General features: G+C 41.5%; 1 protein-coding gene across 7 annotated transcripts in view; it reads right to left on the bottom strand.

Annotated features, from left to right (window-relative positions):
* The window catches only part of myo16 (myosin XVI), a 107302-nt gene that overhangs the window by 26714 nt on the left and 62721 nt on the right, over positions 1–17867 (bottom strand). For all 7 annotated transcript variants that reach the window (XR_005709123.1, XM_040148883.1, XM_040148882.1 and 4 more), the window contains 12 exons: positions 16613–16760; positions 15987–16104; positions 13995–14112; positions 13224–13295; positions 12473–12614; positions 11669–11741; positions 8492–8644; positions 7959–8159; positions 6883–6958; positions 5653–5849; positions 4260–4340; positions 2553–2758 (listed from right to left, as the gene is read on the bottom strand). Coding sequence is in view for 6 of the 7 variants with exons in the window: in XM_040148883.1 (XP_040004817.1) it covers positions 2553–2758; positions 4260–4340; positions 5653–5849; positions 6883–6958; positions 7959–8159; positions 8492–8644; positions 11669–11741; positions 12473–12614; positions 13224–13295; positions 13995–14112; positions 15987–16104; positions 16613–16760 (1585 nt within the window). In the remaining variant the exon portion in view is untranslated. The remainder of the gene's footprint in view (positions 1–2552; positions 2759–4259; positions 4341–5652; positions 5850–6882; positions 6959–7958; positions 8160–8491; positions 8645–11668; positions 11742–12472; positions 12615–13223; positions 13296–13994; positions 14113–15986; positions 16105–16612; positions 16761–17867) is intronic.

The following is a 17867-nucleotide window of genomic DNA, read 5'->3' as shown; positions in this document are numbered from 1 at the left end:
ACTCATGCTCATGCTACACATGCTCAGACACACATATTGCTTAACAAATAACATTCACAAACCCTCATCCCTCAATAATGAGAGTGTTGGCTCTACAATCTATATTGGATTCACTTCACCATTTGACTGGGGCCTGCTTCCCCAGATTCAATTCCCTCTTCAGGTTTTCCCTCATGAAAACCTATTATATGAGTGTCTCTTTCACTTTGTGCATGCTTGAGCATAAAAAAAAACAAAACAACAACAACAACAAAAAAAACAGTACGTGCAGATTGTACCTACAATAAATTCTACACACTTCAACAATTTGAACAATATATGGCGCTTGGGTAGCAGCTTTCTGTTTTCGTCATTATGAATCCCTTTGCTTGTTAAGTGTTACCAGTCCACTAGAAAAGGGATTTGGGACCACAAATCAGACCCGAAACCCTCAAGTTTACCAAAGAAGAGTGTGAGCCAGCTTTTGTTTTTCTTTAGCATTAAAATCCTTCATTGTTTCTTTTCTAATTTTGACAATTAAGACATGCCTAGTTGCTTAAGGCTCAGTATTAGTGATAATAATTAATGGGATCTTGATTCATCCTATTTTCTCTTGATTACAAATTGGGACAGAAGATGTTTGGATGCTTGTGTGTGTGTGTGTGTGTGTGTGTGTGTGTGTGTGTGTGTGTGTGTGTGTGTGTGAGAGAGAGCGTGTGTGTATCTGATGTGATGATGTTTACAGCAGAGTAGTGGAAACTTTTTTTTGGGGGGGGGGGGTGGGGGCGTGTCATGTGACCAGCTTTGTCCTCTCTTATTATCTGGCAGGAATGTTTGTGTTAATCCCTTTATCCTCAAAAAGAGAGAGAGGCTGAGAGACAGACTGAGGATGGGAGAGAGAGAGAGAGCAAGAGTAAAGGGGAGAAAAAGAGAAAGAACCAACTTAGAGCTAAATCCTCTCAGTATTCCACTGGTTCTCAGAATCAGAGGAACAGGGAGACAAACTGTGAGGGACAGAGAGTGAGAGAAAAATGGAGGCGAGGTGGTGTGACAGAAACACATCATTCTGTCTGCTTCTCAACAAAAAAAGGGGGAAAAAAACATGTGACACAAAAAATGGCTAGTGAGGTAGAGCCAGGGGTAGGACAGGGAAAGCCAGGAACATAGTTTAAGAGTTAAGAAAGAGGTGATGGTGGTTATAATGACTAACATTTAAGTGTGGGACATAGTGACCTTACACACAACTGACTGGTTAATGTGTGTCGGGGTGACATAGGAAATGTGATACTGACATTTATCAGCTACAATGGACTCCCATAATACTCTAAAAAAGGCTAAATTGTACTTCTAACAATGAAGGTTAGTGTGACTTGTCAATGCTAATGTGTCAGCCTGCATGTGAGTCTGTTATCCTGTACACTGATCAGCCGATCAGTTGATCGGTGTACAGTATATGCCCTTGCATTCATTTGCAGATGTAGAGAAGGTATATGCCATCAAGCTTTCAGCGTACTTTAACGTGCTTGCTCTAAACGTAAAAAAGTTTTAGAACACTTCAATTTTTCCAGCCGTTATTTAAAGTTACATAATTCAATGTTTCAATGTCTGTTTCTGAAATTAAAGCATATAAAAAATACATAACTGCAGATTTTTAAAGGAATCATGGAATCTTTCTGCACAAGTAAATTTAGTTTAGTGTTTCGAGTCATTCAGCAGCCGAACACAGTTTTGGCATTCTTTCTACCATGGAAATGAAATATTTTTCTGAAAGTTTGTCCTAACATTGTTGCAGAAGTTCCCACAAATGTGTTGCACCTGTAGGCTGCTTTGCTTTTACCTTCTGTCCAGTTCATCCCAAACTAGCTTGATGGCGTTTAAGTTTTGACACTTTGCTCGTTTTCCATCTTTTGAAGCCACTGTCTTGTTCTATTCTTCTAATGTTGTGAGTTTTGGGATCAACCCTTGACCAACTCGTCTGACTTCCTTTCTTACTTGCCTTTTTCTCAAAATTATGATGGAAATATACAATACTACTTCCTGCGGTACAGTATTGACCAAGTAGTATTTTAGAGGAGTAACATTTATTTCGAACAGAAAAGTTAAGCCATTGATTGATCTGTAAAAAAAGGCCTGTTTTATACGAAGTTTATGATTTTTCAGTTTTTGATGACTTAAACCTTTTTACTTTTATTGTCTTTTTTCTTTTTTTTTTTTTTTTTTTTTTACCACCTCAGGCACTTTACTGCTTACCTTTGCACCATTTAAGGTTTTTCTGCTGAAATTCCAATAAAAACTATAAAAATGGGGGTGTTCTGAAACTTTTGACCAGTAGTGTATAAACTGACAGAGATCACGGTGACCTCCTGGGAGTGTAATGCATCTAAACAACTGAAATCAGTGAGACAGAAAGAAAAGAAGCTGAGAAACCCATCACCTTCGAGACATTTAGAGGCTGAGAGAGAAGACGGGGATGTAAGGTGAATGAATCAGCATACAGAGATAGAACAATGACTTCAGAGGGCCACCTATGACAGTTGCAGCACTCTTAATTATACAACATGCTCTGGCCTGACCTGCTGAGGAAGCCTGGGAAGGACAGGCGGACAGGGTATCCATAACGGATCATGCGCACCATCTCAAGCACCCCAATGTACTGCAGCTGGGTAGACACATGGAAGCTGTCAAAACTGTCTGGCTGACCACTGGCGTTGGGGTGCACACACTCCACAAAGTGGGGAGTGCAAGCCTGCAGTTTACTGATCACCTCTGACAGTGAGTTCTGAAAAAGGGAAAAGGAGGGAAGATACAGTCAAAGGCACTCACTGGTCATTTCCTTATCAGAATAACAGATATGATAAACAGAATAAATAACATGCTCTGATTGACAACATTTATCAGTGTGTGGGATGAAAGAGCACTGTGACTGTTTTTGTACAGTAGGTATTACAGAAGGAAAGAGAAGGCTCTCTGGCTTTTTCTTTTGATGTAGTAACTTGATTTGCAAGCCACAGTGACTAGAGTGAGATCACGCTGTGTTTGTGACAAAGTGGTCTGATTTTTGGGGGTGTGTTTCTCCTCTGAAGGAAGAAAAACACAAAGAGCTCTTTGCTCTTTCTTTGGGTGTGTGAGTGCGAGGGACATTTTCTTCAAGCCTTGAATTCACAGATTCTGCATCCAAGGTCACAGACACACACATATACCCACACATCCACATAAAAGTAAACACTTACATCTGTGTTTTTGCCACTCCTCAAACTGACGTCAGTCTATGTTCTGCATACCCTTATGTACAATGCTCAACACCTCACCCCTCATCTTTGAACGTCACTACCAGCATTCACATTTCCTCCAAGCAAGCACATGCACACACAAATGCGTGTGCATGGCACCCAGTGGTGGTTGTTCATTGTTCATTCATTCATGAAGAGGGCTTCATGTTTAACTTGGTACAGCATAATTTTTCAGCCCACTCTCTCCTTCCCTGCCATTCCCTGAGGGACTCATCGACCACAAGCCCACAACTCTGATTGTGCAACACACTGGCTTCATTCAAACCAAAGGTACTGCTTCTCTGAGCACATTTCAGCTTCCTTGCGTCACTAGCAGACACTGAACTGCTCTCCTCTCACTGAATATTATTGTTGCTTTATATAGTTATGAAATCACAGTACCCTACTCTGAATAGGTCTTGGGGCTGCACTGTTACAAAAGACTATGTTTTATGTATGAGTAAGAAAATTTTTCAGTGTTTTGAGGACTATTATGAGGGAGGTGTTGTGCGAGGATGCATCAATGACATGACTGCTTGAAATTCAAACAAAACCTTAAGTTTAATCAACAGATTTCTGCAGTAATTTAAGATTTGATCTAGATGCTGGCAGCTTCTGTATTTGGAAACGGATATTCAGTAAAAATACAGACAAAGGTAAAATGAGCTGACTGATTTTGTCTGATTGTCATCAAAACAGTGAATTATATTTCGCTATTGACTTTCCCCTAACAGTTGAAGGCTGTTGTACATGTTCCGGAATCTGTTGCTCTTACCAGGAAGGAGGAAGGAGCTAAAACCTGTCCCAGCACTGGGTAAGACGTACATTTTTGGAAAGAGCTGGGACAGGCTTTAGCTCCTTCCTCCTTCCTGCTAAGAGCAACAGATTCATTCCCAGTCACATTCACACCTCCTGACAATTTAGTGTCTCATCATCTGACTTAGATGCCTTTGGACTGTGGGAGGAAACTAGTATGAGAGAAAAGCCCTTGCAGGCTGGAATGAAACATACCCTAAGCTGGACAGCCACTGTGATGGGCCCACATCGCTCTAGTCGCTGGAGGAAGGAGCTTGAGCCTTTCTTCTTCAAGATCTGACGATTGAAAGAGTTAATAGGGAGAAAAAAATATTAGATAGCCGTGCATCTTAATTCAAGTGGCTTGTGAAGAATGTGGAACATATACACAACATAAACATTACCTATTATCATCAAATTAGGCTGCGTGGCTCTGACAAGAGATCAAAATATTATAGTTTTGTCTGTGATGTTGTGTATGATGTTTGCAATCACACTAAACAGTTCCACTGAACCTCTTCTCTGTCAGTCAGTTATGATTTTTCATGAGCTTTAGTCTAGTTAGTTTATTTATAAAGCACATTTAAAAACAGCAAATGTTGAGCACAGTTTACAGTCTATCTATAATGTTGTCATCATGACTGTCCATACTGTAAAATTAAAATGTTTTTTTGGGGGGAGTTTTTTCTATCCCATTCAATGGTCTAAGGACAGAGGGTGTTGCATGCTGCACAGATTGTAAAGCCCCCTAAGGCAAAATTGTGATTTGACTTAAACTGTCTTATTTACAGTCTTATACCCAGTAATATTACCGTATGTTACCGTATAAGGTCGCTGGGACAGATCGGAAAGGTGAAAGGGGTCTTACATAAGCCTTTGCTCTAGATGGCTAATGAGCCACAGACACAGCAGGCAGGCAGTCCCCCCCTCCAATGAGGTTACACAACCAGCAAGCCTTTTCAGTCACACATGTGCATCGCTGCAATGTGCTTTACAAAACATTAAAGCAGATAAAATGAAGAGGGACACACAGATGCGGAGGATTGACTGAATAAGGAGACTTGGTATATAAAGAATACAGTTATCAGTTGTGGGATTTGAGTTTTTTTACTTTTTGTATAAACACAGTCATTCCCTGACTAAGTGTATGTGTATGCATGCTTGTGGATTTTCTATCAATTCACAGGGCCATACAAACAAATCCATTCCCAGAGCTTTATATATAGCACGGTGGTGGGAAGTATCTTAAGTTAGACTGTTGTTTTTTCCAAAAATAGTATCCCTGTTTTTCCATTGATCTGCAAAGCAGTCAGTTGCTAGTTGGAACAAAAAGGTTCTGACTGATTGTATCACTTTCTGACTGACTGTGTTCCTTGAAGTCATGAGTTCCTATATTCTATTTATCTAGTTTCAAATGGTATTGTGATCAATATACTTTTGAGCAAATGTGCGACTCATATCCACTGGCAAAATGTTAAAAATATATTTAATGGATAGAAAATTAAACTCTTGATGCTTGAGTATGTGTTGCAGTTGGATGTAGCTACAGGTACAGAGCAACAAAATACTGTAGCTATTGACTCACTCCACTGTAAACAGTGTACTGTACCTTGGTAAGGTCATGGTACCTCCGAGGCTGTTGGGGGACAGAGTTGGCAGTGTAAAGGGAGGCTGATGGCATCCTGTGGAGCAACAAGGCAGCTTTAGGCCCCCTCAGCCCTATGCGGCCCTGAGCTGCTGGCACCAGAGAACCGGTCTGAGTCAGCTTGGACTGGAAGAGCTGCTGCAGTAACACACTCTCACTAGCTGCCGGGCAAAAGCATATACACACAGAGGGAGGAAAATCAGAGTAAAAAGGAGCAACAGCATTGGTGGAAATAAGGGGGTGGAGGAGAATAAGAAGAAGTGGTATGAAGAGAAAAGAAAAGAAAAAAGGAAAAAGGAAAGAAAGAAAGGAGGGAAGAACAATGAGCAGGATGTAAAAAAGGAAGGGAAGAAGGATCAGAGGAGGAGTGAGGGTGTGGAGGACACATAAAGTTAGGCTCCATGTAAACAATCAGTCAGGCAACAAGAGGGGGTGGACTATGCCACTCGACAACACATGGAGCGGTCCACAGCAACAATGAGCTCATTCAGAAAGCCAAACAACATGTATGTGAACGTGGGTGTGTGACTCTCTTATGAAAGGCTGAGAAAGAGAGAAAGAGAGAGAGATAAAGGGAATAGGAAAGGAGAACAGGTAGGCGTGCTACGCTAGGAAAAACAAACATAAGTCAAACTAATTTAAGGATTTAATTACAAACAAAGGTAGTTGTCTTTTAATTTAAAGCAATCATTGCCACCACCTGAATATTGACTTACATAGACCCCTTTGCCCTCCTATCATTTTTAATGCTTCAAGTGAGGATGGGATGACAGCCATAAGAAGAAACCACATTGTACGTTTTTCATTGTGTGTGGATGAAAGCGAGGCATCTCCTCAGTCAGATGGAGGGATAACAGCCAAGAGTGAGTGAAGGGCTTGCTTTGAGAAGATTAGCCTCATCATGGAAATTATAGCAATTAGGCTGCTGGACGCAAGGCTAGCCTGGCAGTCACACAACGGCTGCCTGTGTCATGCTAACCACAACACCCAACATCTGGCACCTTCTATAGGCAATATACACACAGACGTTGCTGTCTGCTGCATATGGGATGAAACGCACACATACAAACACAACCACACTTAAACAAAGAGTGGTTCTGTGTGTCGTCAGTTTAGACAAGAGTGCAACTTTGTGATGAAGTGTGCTCTGACTCCACAATGTGCTTACATGTGTGTTATCTATGGGGTACTTACACTTCATCGTAAATGAGAGATTCTGAGGAAGGAAGTCTTTGTTTCTTGTGAGCGTTCCAGTGAGGTCATATGAAATCTGGTGGAAAAGCAAATTAATCATGGACATTCAGTTAAATACTCATTCAGTAAATTTACTCTTTTAGGCAACTTAACATTGTTTATCAATATACAAATTTACATTGACCTACATCCCAAAGCACCAGCTGGAGCTCCTTTGGCTCTGAGATGTGCCTACTGTCATGATGAGTGTGGCATTCATAATGCAGACTACGAAGCACAATCAAACAAACAATCACTGTCAGTTAGCATGTGCTTGTTTTTTTTGAGCATGTGCATCCCAAACAGAGAATGTTGTTTTAAGCAATGTTAATAACCATTAAGTGCCTACTCTAATTCGGATAGAGAAAATGACTCAGATGGTGGAGAAATTGTATCTGGTGGTGCAGGTGCATAAGAGGTGGTACAGGAAAAAGAAAAAAGATGCTTTATCGGTCATACAGACACACTTCAGCTCCAGTAAACATGTCACAGAACAAAACTGAACTAAATGTAAATACTGTCTCAAAGCATTTGCAGCTTTGGGAGGAAACACTAGCAATTTGTTCCCACAACCTGAAACAGAACCATGTCATAAAATATGAGTGACCAAGAGAAAAGTAACAACAGAAAATCACACACTTCATCAGGGCATGTTTCAGATGTAGCAGTGTATTAAACAAGTGTTTGCTGAAGCCACTCCCTACCCTTAAATGTCTTACAGATGGATTGAGATAATGTGAGGCATAAATATGGTGTTCAAATCTACCTATATTATTATTTTAATCGTTGCAGGAGTTGTGAACAAAACCTATTTTTACTTGATTTTCTGACTGATTTTCTGTTTTAGCAACAATACCTTTAGGGTAATATGTAAAATAGATGCTACTTACAGTCATAATCATAATCATTTATCGTTCAGAACAAAGTCTTAAGAGGTCCCCTACAAAAACAACTAATTGTGATGTAGACTGCATGTTATACTGCCCAGCCCTAACACATCTAAATACATACAGCACATAAAAGTAACACAGACAGACCTGTCCAGCATAGTGGCTGACAGTGAAGGCTGGGCCCTGGTCTTTGGGTGGGGGGTTTCCATTGCCATCCTTGGTTGTGAGAGAGAGGCTGTGAGTCGGATTGGAGTCCAGCTGGGCTGAAAGCCTCTTGTACAGGGATTGCTCTACTGGCCGCAGGCTCTGGCTCTCCTCATCTAACACACACAGCAGTCCCTGTGGCTTCTGGAGGAGGAACAAACAAATGCTCATATGTTATTTATGTCAGTCATGTTCAAAAAGTGTCCATGTGGCACATTTATTGATCTCCCTCGCGCAGAGTTGTCCCTCTGATATCAAATAGCTTCAGTCATATTCCTTTGTGTTGACATTTTTTGGGTATTTCGGCCATAATTGATAATATCGACAGACAGGGAAAATGTGGTGAAAGGGATTTAATTTAATTTAGCTGTGTGATTTCTAGGCTTTTGTCAAAGCTCCGGGTGAGCTTACAATGTTGAATTACATCATGACACACCAAAGTGGACTGCCTAGTCCAAACCAGAAACATACAGTACCTGAAGAAAGAAGTCCAGAACACCTGGCTGGTTGCCAGGGGAGCGTGGGGTCTCTATGGCAATGCCCTCCTGGAGACACTCAGCCTGCTCCTGCTGGAATAGCACCTCAGAGACGTACTGCCTCAGCTGCTCATTGGTCATGTTCACGCACAGCTGGAATGCACACAACACACAACTTATACATACACACTTCAATGCACACGGTGAAGTTCCTCATACACACGCTGCCGAATGTTTGTTTTTAAAACAAACACATGCATAAATACAATATCAAAAATGACCTGCTGTGGCACCAAAAGAGAAGTCAATGGGGCATAAATGTAATGCCTGACAACTCATACAACACACCTGACCCTGAAAATTATGAGAACCGTTTAGAGACACCTCCTGCATGGTGCACACAGCAGTGGGTGTCCCTCTGTAGAACCTTTCTGCTATCCCACAATAATATGGACAAAGTGGTCCTGCTGAGACACATTAAGTCTTCCTTACCCAGCAGCCAACCAATCAAATCACACGGTGGAGTCACTCAAATGGGTTTGTCTGGCATGTGTGTATGCTTATCAAACCTGTACTTCAGTTAGGTGTCCCTCTTTTCAACCAAGGATCTCATGCATCTATCCTTTGTACTCTAAATCATGTTTCGCATCTAACATGAAAACAGATGCTAGACGAAGCAAGACATACAAGCCATGTTATAAAAATATGAATCTTGTTGGTTAGGTGATAATGGCCAGCTCAAAAGTAAAGTGAAAATAAAAATACTGGTATTGTATTCAGTGCCCTGCGGGCCTTAGCTTCCGGGTAATGTTTACAAGATATATCTTGTAAACATTCTTATATCAGTTGTTATGACCTAAATTTTGTCTCATAGCCTGCTTGATTGAGAAGTGCTAATTTAGAGGTGTGTTATTCTGTACTGCAGACGGTTATAGTCCTGTTTTTCTGTCATCGATGTTAGTCTATTCCTTTTCTTCAGGCTAGTCCAGTCCATTAAAGGCTCAATCGCAGCAGGTGGTTGATTGAGTTAGCTCATTAGCAAAGTGCTGAGCAGATACAACACAACCCTGATAAACATAGCTCTAATTAACAAGCACTAATGAACCTGATCGTGCTGCGCATGTGGAGCGTGCCTGTCTATGTGTCTACATGTGTGTGGATGCATGTGTGTACAAACATGTCAGGACTTGTTTGTCACTGGTGTGCCACATCTACTGTAAGAGATCATCTTGTTTGTTTGTCCAGAACTTGCTTCTCCTCTTCTCTTCTCTGTGGGTGGTGGGTAATGTGTGCATTTTGAGCAGGCTGATAATAAAAGGCAGCTCAGCAGCAACAATGGAGAAGATGTATTAAGGAAAGAAGTGGGCACTGCCGCCACCTGCCAGAGATAGCTTCTCTTTTTTTGTTCATTTTGTTAGTCTCTTCTAATCTCTTCTCTTCTGGTGCTCTGGTGCACTTGCTCTCTCTGTGACCTGAAGAGAAAAGGTTATGCAATCCCTCACTTCCACTTGGATTAGATCTAGAGGTAGAGTAAGACCACTGAAATCTTTGCGCCACACACACACACACACACACACACACACACACACACACACACACACACACACACACACACACACACACACACACACACAAATATCATAGTCGCACACACATACACACACACGCACAAAAGCAAAGACAAACATACAGTGGCCTTAATAAAAGCTAGGAGATGGCTGGTAGCTCCAAAGGGAGGTAATGTAAACACTGAGTAGCAGGAATAAGTACTTAGCCTCTTGAGCACTATGAATTACACCCCAAGACACCACGCACGCACGCACACACACACACACACACACACACACACACACACACACACAGTGACATACAGACTTGTCTGCCTGATCGCTGCTGGTCTTACAGCGGAGTAGTCTATTAACAGTGCATGCTTGATGAGCAAGGGGGAGATTTACAGCCCATAACAGGTGAGCTGTATAGAGTTGCACGCGTTCTACTCTGTACACTATGCAATATAATCATACAAACTAACGTACTGAAACCAAGCAGCGTTGACATGCTGATCCATCCATGTACACGGTATGTGCAAAGGCACACACACAGTGAAATACATAAACGGGTATAAAAACATGCTATTGGTGGGGAAAAGACAACTGACAAAAAAAAGAAATTAAGATTTCATATTCTTTATCAATCAAATTCAATTCCCAAATTCCAAAAATCAATTCCTGTACATTAAAAATGTAATTTAATATACTAATTTACTGCATAGTGCAGTCACACGTAGCTCTTGTATGATGCTATGGAGAAGGAAAAACTACGTCATCTAGTCCGATCTTTGCTGAATGCAGGATTTAATCATCTCTCCACGAAGAAAGAGCTATTGGTGTGTTATTTTCAGTTTGCCACTGTTGCGCGCTGAGCACTAATACATGACGGATTTGCTCATGTTTTTAGCAAGACTGCTGAATATTATACGTAACTATAAGCAGTTAAGCTAACTGATCTTGATCAAATTTACTGTATGACCACAACAACAACAAAGAAAATTTTGTGGAGTCATGCAGTTTCTTAAATAATAATTTAGGTAACTGCCATTGTTGTTGGCAGTTTTATTCAATAATATGAACAATACAGCCCTGGGATAAATGTTAACATTTCTTCATACAAAAGCATATGGGAGCAATTTCATTGGATCGAGATTTGATTTTGAATCAATAATCAGTAATGATTTGTATTGTGACCCCAAGCACACATCTCGCTCCTGTGTGCGAGATGTGTATAACTCTCACATCTCGCACACAGGCAGTCATTGTATCAGCCGTCAGTTCATCTGAGGACAGCTGAAAATCACGCCACAGTCAGCCACAGACCTCACCTCATTCATTACAATTACAGACTAAAATGCTCAGGCTAAAATAGATAACAGTCCCAAATATTTTAATAATTTGATTAAGATCTGTTTGAAATTACAATACCACATACTATTCAGAGAGATTTTTATAGCTCAGGATGACCTTCCAAGCCAATGATATTATTCAGGGAATGCCATAAATGCATTTGGCTTAATAAGGAGAAATCATCAGTCAGCTTGAAGAGAAGATGAACACAACATTGATGGTTTTTTTTGGGGAGTGGGGGTTGACTGAAATCTAAAAAAAGTAAGCACTGTCCCACCTGCTCAAATCCATTCCTCTGAAATTCTTCAAACCCAAATATGTCCAGGATCCCAATTTCCAGGGCAGGATCACTGGAAGAGATACATAAATAAAAAGTATATTCATTATACTTCACCACTTTTATCCCAGGATCAACATGAGAACTTGTATGCTTGCTTGCGTCACTCTAACAGGAATTATCATGTTTGTTTGCAGTGTATGTGTGTGTGCAATAACATATCTGAAGGGCATATGCCATGAGTAGTATGGTTGCCCATTTTTTTTCCATTCTTTGGTTAGTGTAAAGGCAAAGCACAAACACATTCCAGAAGATGTAGCCGCGGTTATCTAACAGGCATGAAAAACTCCAAGGATCTTATGACCTCCACCTGAGTGAATGTGTGTCTGTGTATTTAAGTTTTTAGTGTGTGTGTCCGCATAAACCCTGGGTGTGTCCTCCACCTCTCCGCTGCTGTTCAGTATATTCCAATTCAGTGCACATTCCTATCTTTGCATGTCATGCAATGTAAACTATTACAAACTTCCACTCTAAACTTTGTGTCAAGTTACAATATCAGTGTTGTCACTTTAGAGGCCCTGACTGAGTTACTCTTTGTGTGTGATGACAGATATACTTCATAAGTTGTGTTTCTGAGAACAGATATCAAGGGGCTGGGCTTCCAAAGAAATTTTTCTGGTGTTTTGCAGTGAAAACACCCGTAGGCACACATGTGAACACACACACACACACACACACACACACACACACCAACACACACACACCCGCGCCGACCCACCCATACAGACACACGCAGGGCTATACCCAATGCTGTCGTCCTGTCCCTGAAGGTAGTCGTTGATACTGTTGACCAGATAGCTGAAGAGGCGTCCATAGATGGCCTTGGCAAGCTGGTCTCTGTACTGCTCTGACATCTCTACTGTGTGGCGCCGAGTGATCACATCACCTGACACAAAGGGGACATGACACACAATTTCTGGCAACTGACAATTCAGACGATAGCACAGTGACAGTACAGCATTTGTAAGGTTCATTTTAAAGGTTTTTACTGATTTCCACTGAAAATAGTCATGTTTCCTTAAAAGGAACCAATTTCCCATGGGATTTGATGTTCCCATGCATTTTTCTGGTGCAAGATGGCACTAATCACTGTGGTTTTGTCGACCAGAGAGCACCGACAAGTTTATCTTTCAACTTTAAAGTGTCTCTGTCTTTGCATATCTTGGTCACAAAAAGGAAACCTTTAAACAAATTTGTTATATGTTTATGTTAAAACATACAAAAAGGGCAATATATTGTTAAAAGCTTTTTAAACTCTTCAATATTACCTGTAGATACCTGTTTACCTGTAATTTCCTATACACTGTGGTCAATAGTCACCCTATTATTAGCCCACACACTTAAGAGTCATCCTGCTGCTTGATGACATGTATGTTGCTATACCTTATTAAAAGCTCTATTTGTAACTTCAACAGTGTTCAGGTTTTTCCTCAACATGTCTTTGCAGTCAGGAAACAGAAGGGCCAAGTGTTGGCGATGGCTGGTGAGACGATACCTTTGAAGTACTGAACATCAGAGGTGAGGGCTGTGCTTAAGTCATTGGAGGACACCTGCAACATTCCAGCAACTGTGGCGAGGAAGACAAAGAGAGTGAAGCAGAGTAAATGATACTGACATGATGACGGCATGAAAAACATCAAAATAACAGCATTAAACATCAGCTGAGCATCAGAGAGGTAGTGCTGATGACATGCAGACAGCACACAGCACAACAAGCTGATCTCTGCTACAGCTCATTCCTGCTAAATCGATTGGTGGAGCTGGCAGCAATTAGTCATCAGTGGATTTTCGAGCAGAGCCCACAAACAAGCAACAGAAGGTGACAGCAACCCAGAAACCCTTTGGTGATATCACTAGCCACGACATCATATCTCCCTGACAACGACTGGGTCCTTCCCGTTCAGGCGCTGATGTCATTTGTTTACCATCTCAAAAGAGGTCAGGGGTCACGGGAGCACATGTAGCGGTTGCATAATGAAAGAGCCAAAAAGAGAGAAAACACTGCCCCAATAGTGGGAAAGTGTGCAAATAAAAGCGCTCTCTCCTCACCAAGGTTACGTTTTGGCAGAAAATGCAGCTTACCAAACAGGTGACTGTCTGGCCTTTAGCTAATGCTGGGAAGCTGCCAAGCAGAACTCCGAGGGAGGGAGAGAGGGAGGAGCTATGATGACGGGCTAAACTAGTAGAGATAATGTAATGCACCCCTCCTCCTCACCACCTCCACACAGAGTGGAAATGTAGCCCCGGTTGTGGCAGGGGCACTGACCTTTCTCCAGCAGCTGCAGGTCAGAAGGGAAGGCTGTATCGGCATCTGTCAACACAGTAAAACGTAGGTCCCCAATATGGAGCACAGCAGATAGAAGCGTAAACACTGAGTCAACCTCCTAGCAGAGAGAGTGACAGTGGAAAAAAGAAAGACAGCGAGAGAGAACAGGTGGGAGTTAGAGAGAATAAAATAACTACTACTTTTTCACTGCTTAATACTAATTTACACTACATGACAGCCTGAGCATTTTTTTTCCAGGATCCTAGGTCCAACCTCTTTTGAAGCACAGAAGTGGCGATATTTTATATTTATCTAAATCTCAACAAATCTCATGAAATGACCAAAAACACTGAATGAGCCCTCTAACAATCAGTAGAAATCAGTGTAGCCCAAGTTGATTCCTCTTTGCCATTGACTGCTTTCATTGTCCAAAAACACATAAATCGACAACACTTTTACACTACTGACCAGTCCTTTCATTACCATGACCTCTGGAGTTTACTTTGTATCAATCCCACATAGGTCCCGGTGCTAGAAAATAGTCACTAAACACCAAATGTGTATTAATCCCTAGACCAAAATAGTTACTCCTGTTTAATAATGTTCGCTAACAACTACACTGCCCAACTGTTTTAGGAAATTACTCGGTTTAAAAAAAAAAATGAAACTCTATTTTTACAACCTATTTTCAAACATTTACATTTTCAGTAGAACAAATGGGCTTGGGGCTGAGAGTGACAGGCAGGGAAGCAATGTCAGACTGCGATGACAGACTGACACAAGCATTGTTTGTTTTGAAATTTCATGAGATTTCTTGACAACAACAGAAATATAGAATAACCAGCCTTATCCTTCTATGTATTGCAAAATCTAACAAAAAAAACAAACATGAATACTGTTTACAAAATCCAATGCTTTTTTTCAATAACATGGCAACCCTCCTCCCTCCATTCACACACTTCCCACTGTCCCTTCCTCTCTGCCCTTGAGTAGAGGACGCTTAATGGAATACCCCATTACCCAGTACTCTGAGAGTGAGAGGGGGATGTTTGAGTTTAAGGGTGTGTGTGTGTGTGTGTGTGTGTGTGTGTATACGTGTGTTTGTGTGTGTATGTGAATATCTGCGTGTGCACTCTCTCAAGGCAGGATATTGGAGCTGATATCTGGGAGATAAACACAAGCATTAGTCTCTGTCTGACACTCTATACACAGCGCCCCCCCCCTGCTTAGGGAGGAGAAGAAAGGGAACGAGGGAGAGAAAAGGAGTGATAGGGAGCGTTAATGACGATTGACCTCTGGTACTGGACTGGGAGTTGTCCCCTAATGAGAGCTTAGACAGAGACCAATGGGTGGTCTTCCACACCACCCCTACTCCCCCACTCCTTCTGTCCCTTGGTCTCTCTCTTATCCAGTGGACATTAGTGCCCTCTGATAACAACACTATCTATCGCTCGAGTCCCTTGCTTGCCTGTGTGTATTGACTGCTGCTGGATTAAAAGGTGAGATAGTGGTCAATCACTGCTGACAGATGCTAACTGGAAATATAAGAATAGAACCTGATAATGGCCTGAGGACCCAGCTGGCCGAGTACAGGACAGACTGTACCATGGCCCACTCCATGCACGCTGTATGAAATGGTCACAAATTTCATAGAGTCTCTAGATAGATAATAGAAACACATGCTGCGTCCCAATTCAGGACCTGGATCCCAAGAAATTCACATACTGTATCTGTGCCAAATAAGTCTCAACAGATGATGCCTGTCTCATTTCAAATGCTTCTTGTGCCTGAATTGGTAGGACACCCTGTTGTGTTCTTTGCAGCCCTCAGTATCCAAAAATCCATTATGCAGTGGTATCGCAAATGTTTGGGTATTACTAGGATGGGAACATTCTGGTCATGAAGCAACATCAACACTTTGAATTGTCGCTGCTCTCAATGACCTTTGAATAAACAGGCTCGATAGAAGGTGTATGCAGTGCCAATCCATACCTGCTTGTTGAAGCCCAGGGCTCGCAAAGCTTGTTTGACTGCTGTGAGGCGCTCCCTGCTCTGGGAAGAGGCTGTAGCTACTGGACGGTTCTCCCCTGGAAATCCTCCACTAAGATACCTAAAGTAAAGACAGAAAGCTGAGGAAACATGGACCGATATTTCGGACAACCACAAAAACAAAATATGCATAAAGGATAAGATGAGGCCTAGTCCTTAATGAGTGAGAAATTACAGGAGCATCGGTCGGTTCCAAATATGTGCCCATATGCTCAGTAGGAATTCATGTCTTTGAATGGGAGAGACCCACACAAGGTTGTACATACACGGACGCATGGATGTTGAAAATTGAAACAAAATACAGACATCTCTGAGGATATCAAATGTGAATGTTTTATATTATTAGGGTTGGACTGAACTTTATAACGTAACCTCTGCAGCTTTTTAGCAGCATGTACTGAATGTGAGTACTAAGGTCTCTAAAACGGATCCTTTAATTGTCTGAATACTAAAACATCATTAAACTGAAGAGCTCTTGTGGGCCAGACCACCAGCTATATTCAATAGTTTCTCCTCACCAGTGATTTTAGGAACTAGTAATATGCATAAGGCACCTGACAGCAACGTACCTATGAGCCAGAACATTGTTGAGGTAAAGTGCGCTCTTCTCCTCAGGCGACAGGCCTTCAGCCATCAGATAGAAGATGCTGAAGCTGTGTTGGTGAGGAGGCAGATGGACCAGACGAGACTTCTCCAGCATGTAGGTGTACACACGGGCTTAAACACCAAATGTGATGCATACTTTAATAACAGGAGTGGGAAAATACAATTTCAGCAGTGCTGATTATAGTTGTCAATCCTGAACATTAAATCTGTGTCCACTGATCAAATTAACTGGGGTAAAATAAGGTCAGCAGGGCTGTAAAAATGGAACACAAATACAGAACACCATAGCAGCAGACCGATGAGCTTTTCATGCCCCCTGCTGGTGTTTCAGTACTCGGCACCTGATTTTTAAAGAAAATCACATCTTTATAGTACTGTGCCTTAGTTTTACTGTTGTGAATCTGTGTGAATCTTGTATGGTTTATGTCTACAGCCAGTGTACTATTATCATAAACATAGTGATCCAGACTGTAAAAAAAAGTAATCTTGGCAAAAAATATTCTATTTATTTAAATAATCACAAATAAATGGAATAAAAATATCTAAACAAATATTTTATTTGACTTTGTAAATTTAATTTCAAAGTGATAAAACTGCCATTTTTAAATACTCAATAACCCATAATGACAAAGTGAAAACATGCTTTTCAAGAATGGAAATTTCTTATTTACAAATAGAAATAATAATACAAGTAATTCAGACCTTTAATTCAATACTTTTTAGAATCCCCTTTGGCCGCACTTACAGCTTTGAGTGTTCTTGGTTAAGTCTCTTCAACCTTTGCACACCTGAATTTGGGCAGTCTATCCCATTCTTCCTAGGAGTTCTCGAGCTCCATCATATTTGATGGGAAGCATCTCGGAACAGCCATCTTCAGATCACTCCACAGATTTTCTATGCGGTTTAAGTCTGGGCTCTGAGTGGGCCACGCAAGGACAGGGACTTGTTCCAAAGCCACTCCAGCGTTTTTGGGTAATTGGCGTGCTGAAAGGTGAACCGTCACCCCGGTCTCAGGTCACATGCAATCTGGAGCAGGTCTTCTTCAAAGATCTATTTGTTTTTGGCTGCATTAATCCTTCCCTCAGTCCTGACAAGTCTCCCTGTACCTGTCAATGACAAGCCCTCCCATAGCATGAAGCTGCCACCACCATGCCTCACCGTAGAGATGCTATTAGTCAGGTGATGAGCATTAGCTGGTTTTCACCAGATATAGTGTTT

Source organism: Xiphias gladius, chromosome 16, assembly GCF_016859285.1.
Source record: "Xiphias gladius isolate SHS-SW01 ecotype Sanya breed wild chromosome 16, ASM1685928v1, whole genome shotgun sequence".
Lineage (NCBI taxonomy): Eukaryota > Metazoa > Chordata > Actinopteri > Istiophoriformes > Xiphiidae > Xiphias > Xiphias gladius.
This window is presented reverse-complemented; position numbering and strand designations above follow the sequence as displayed.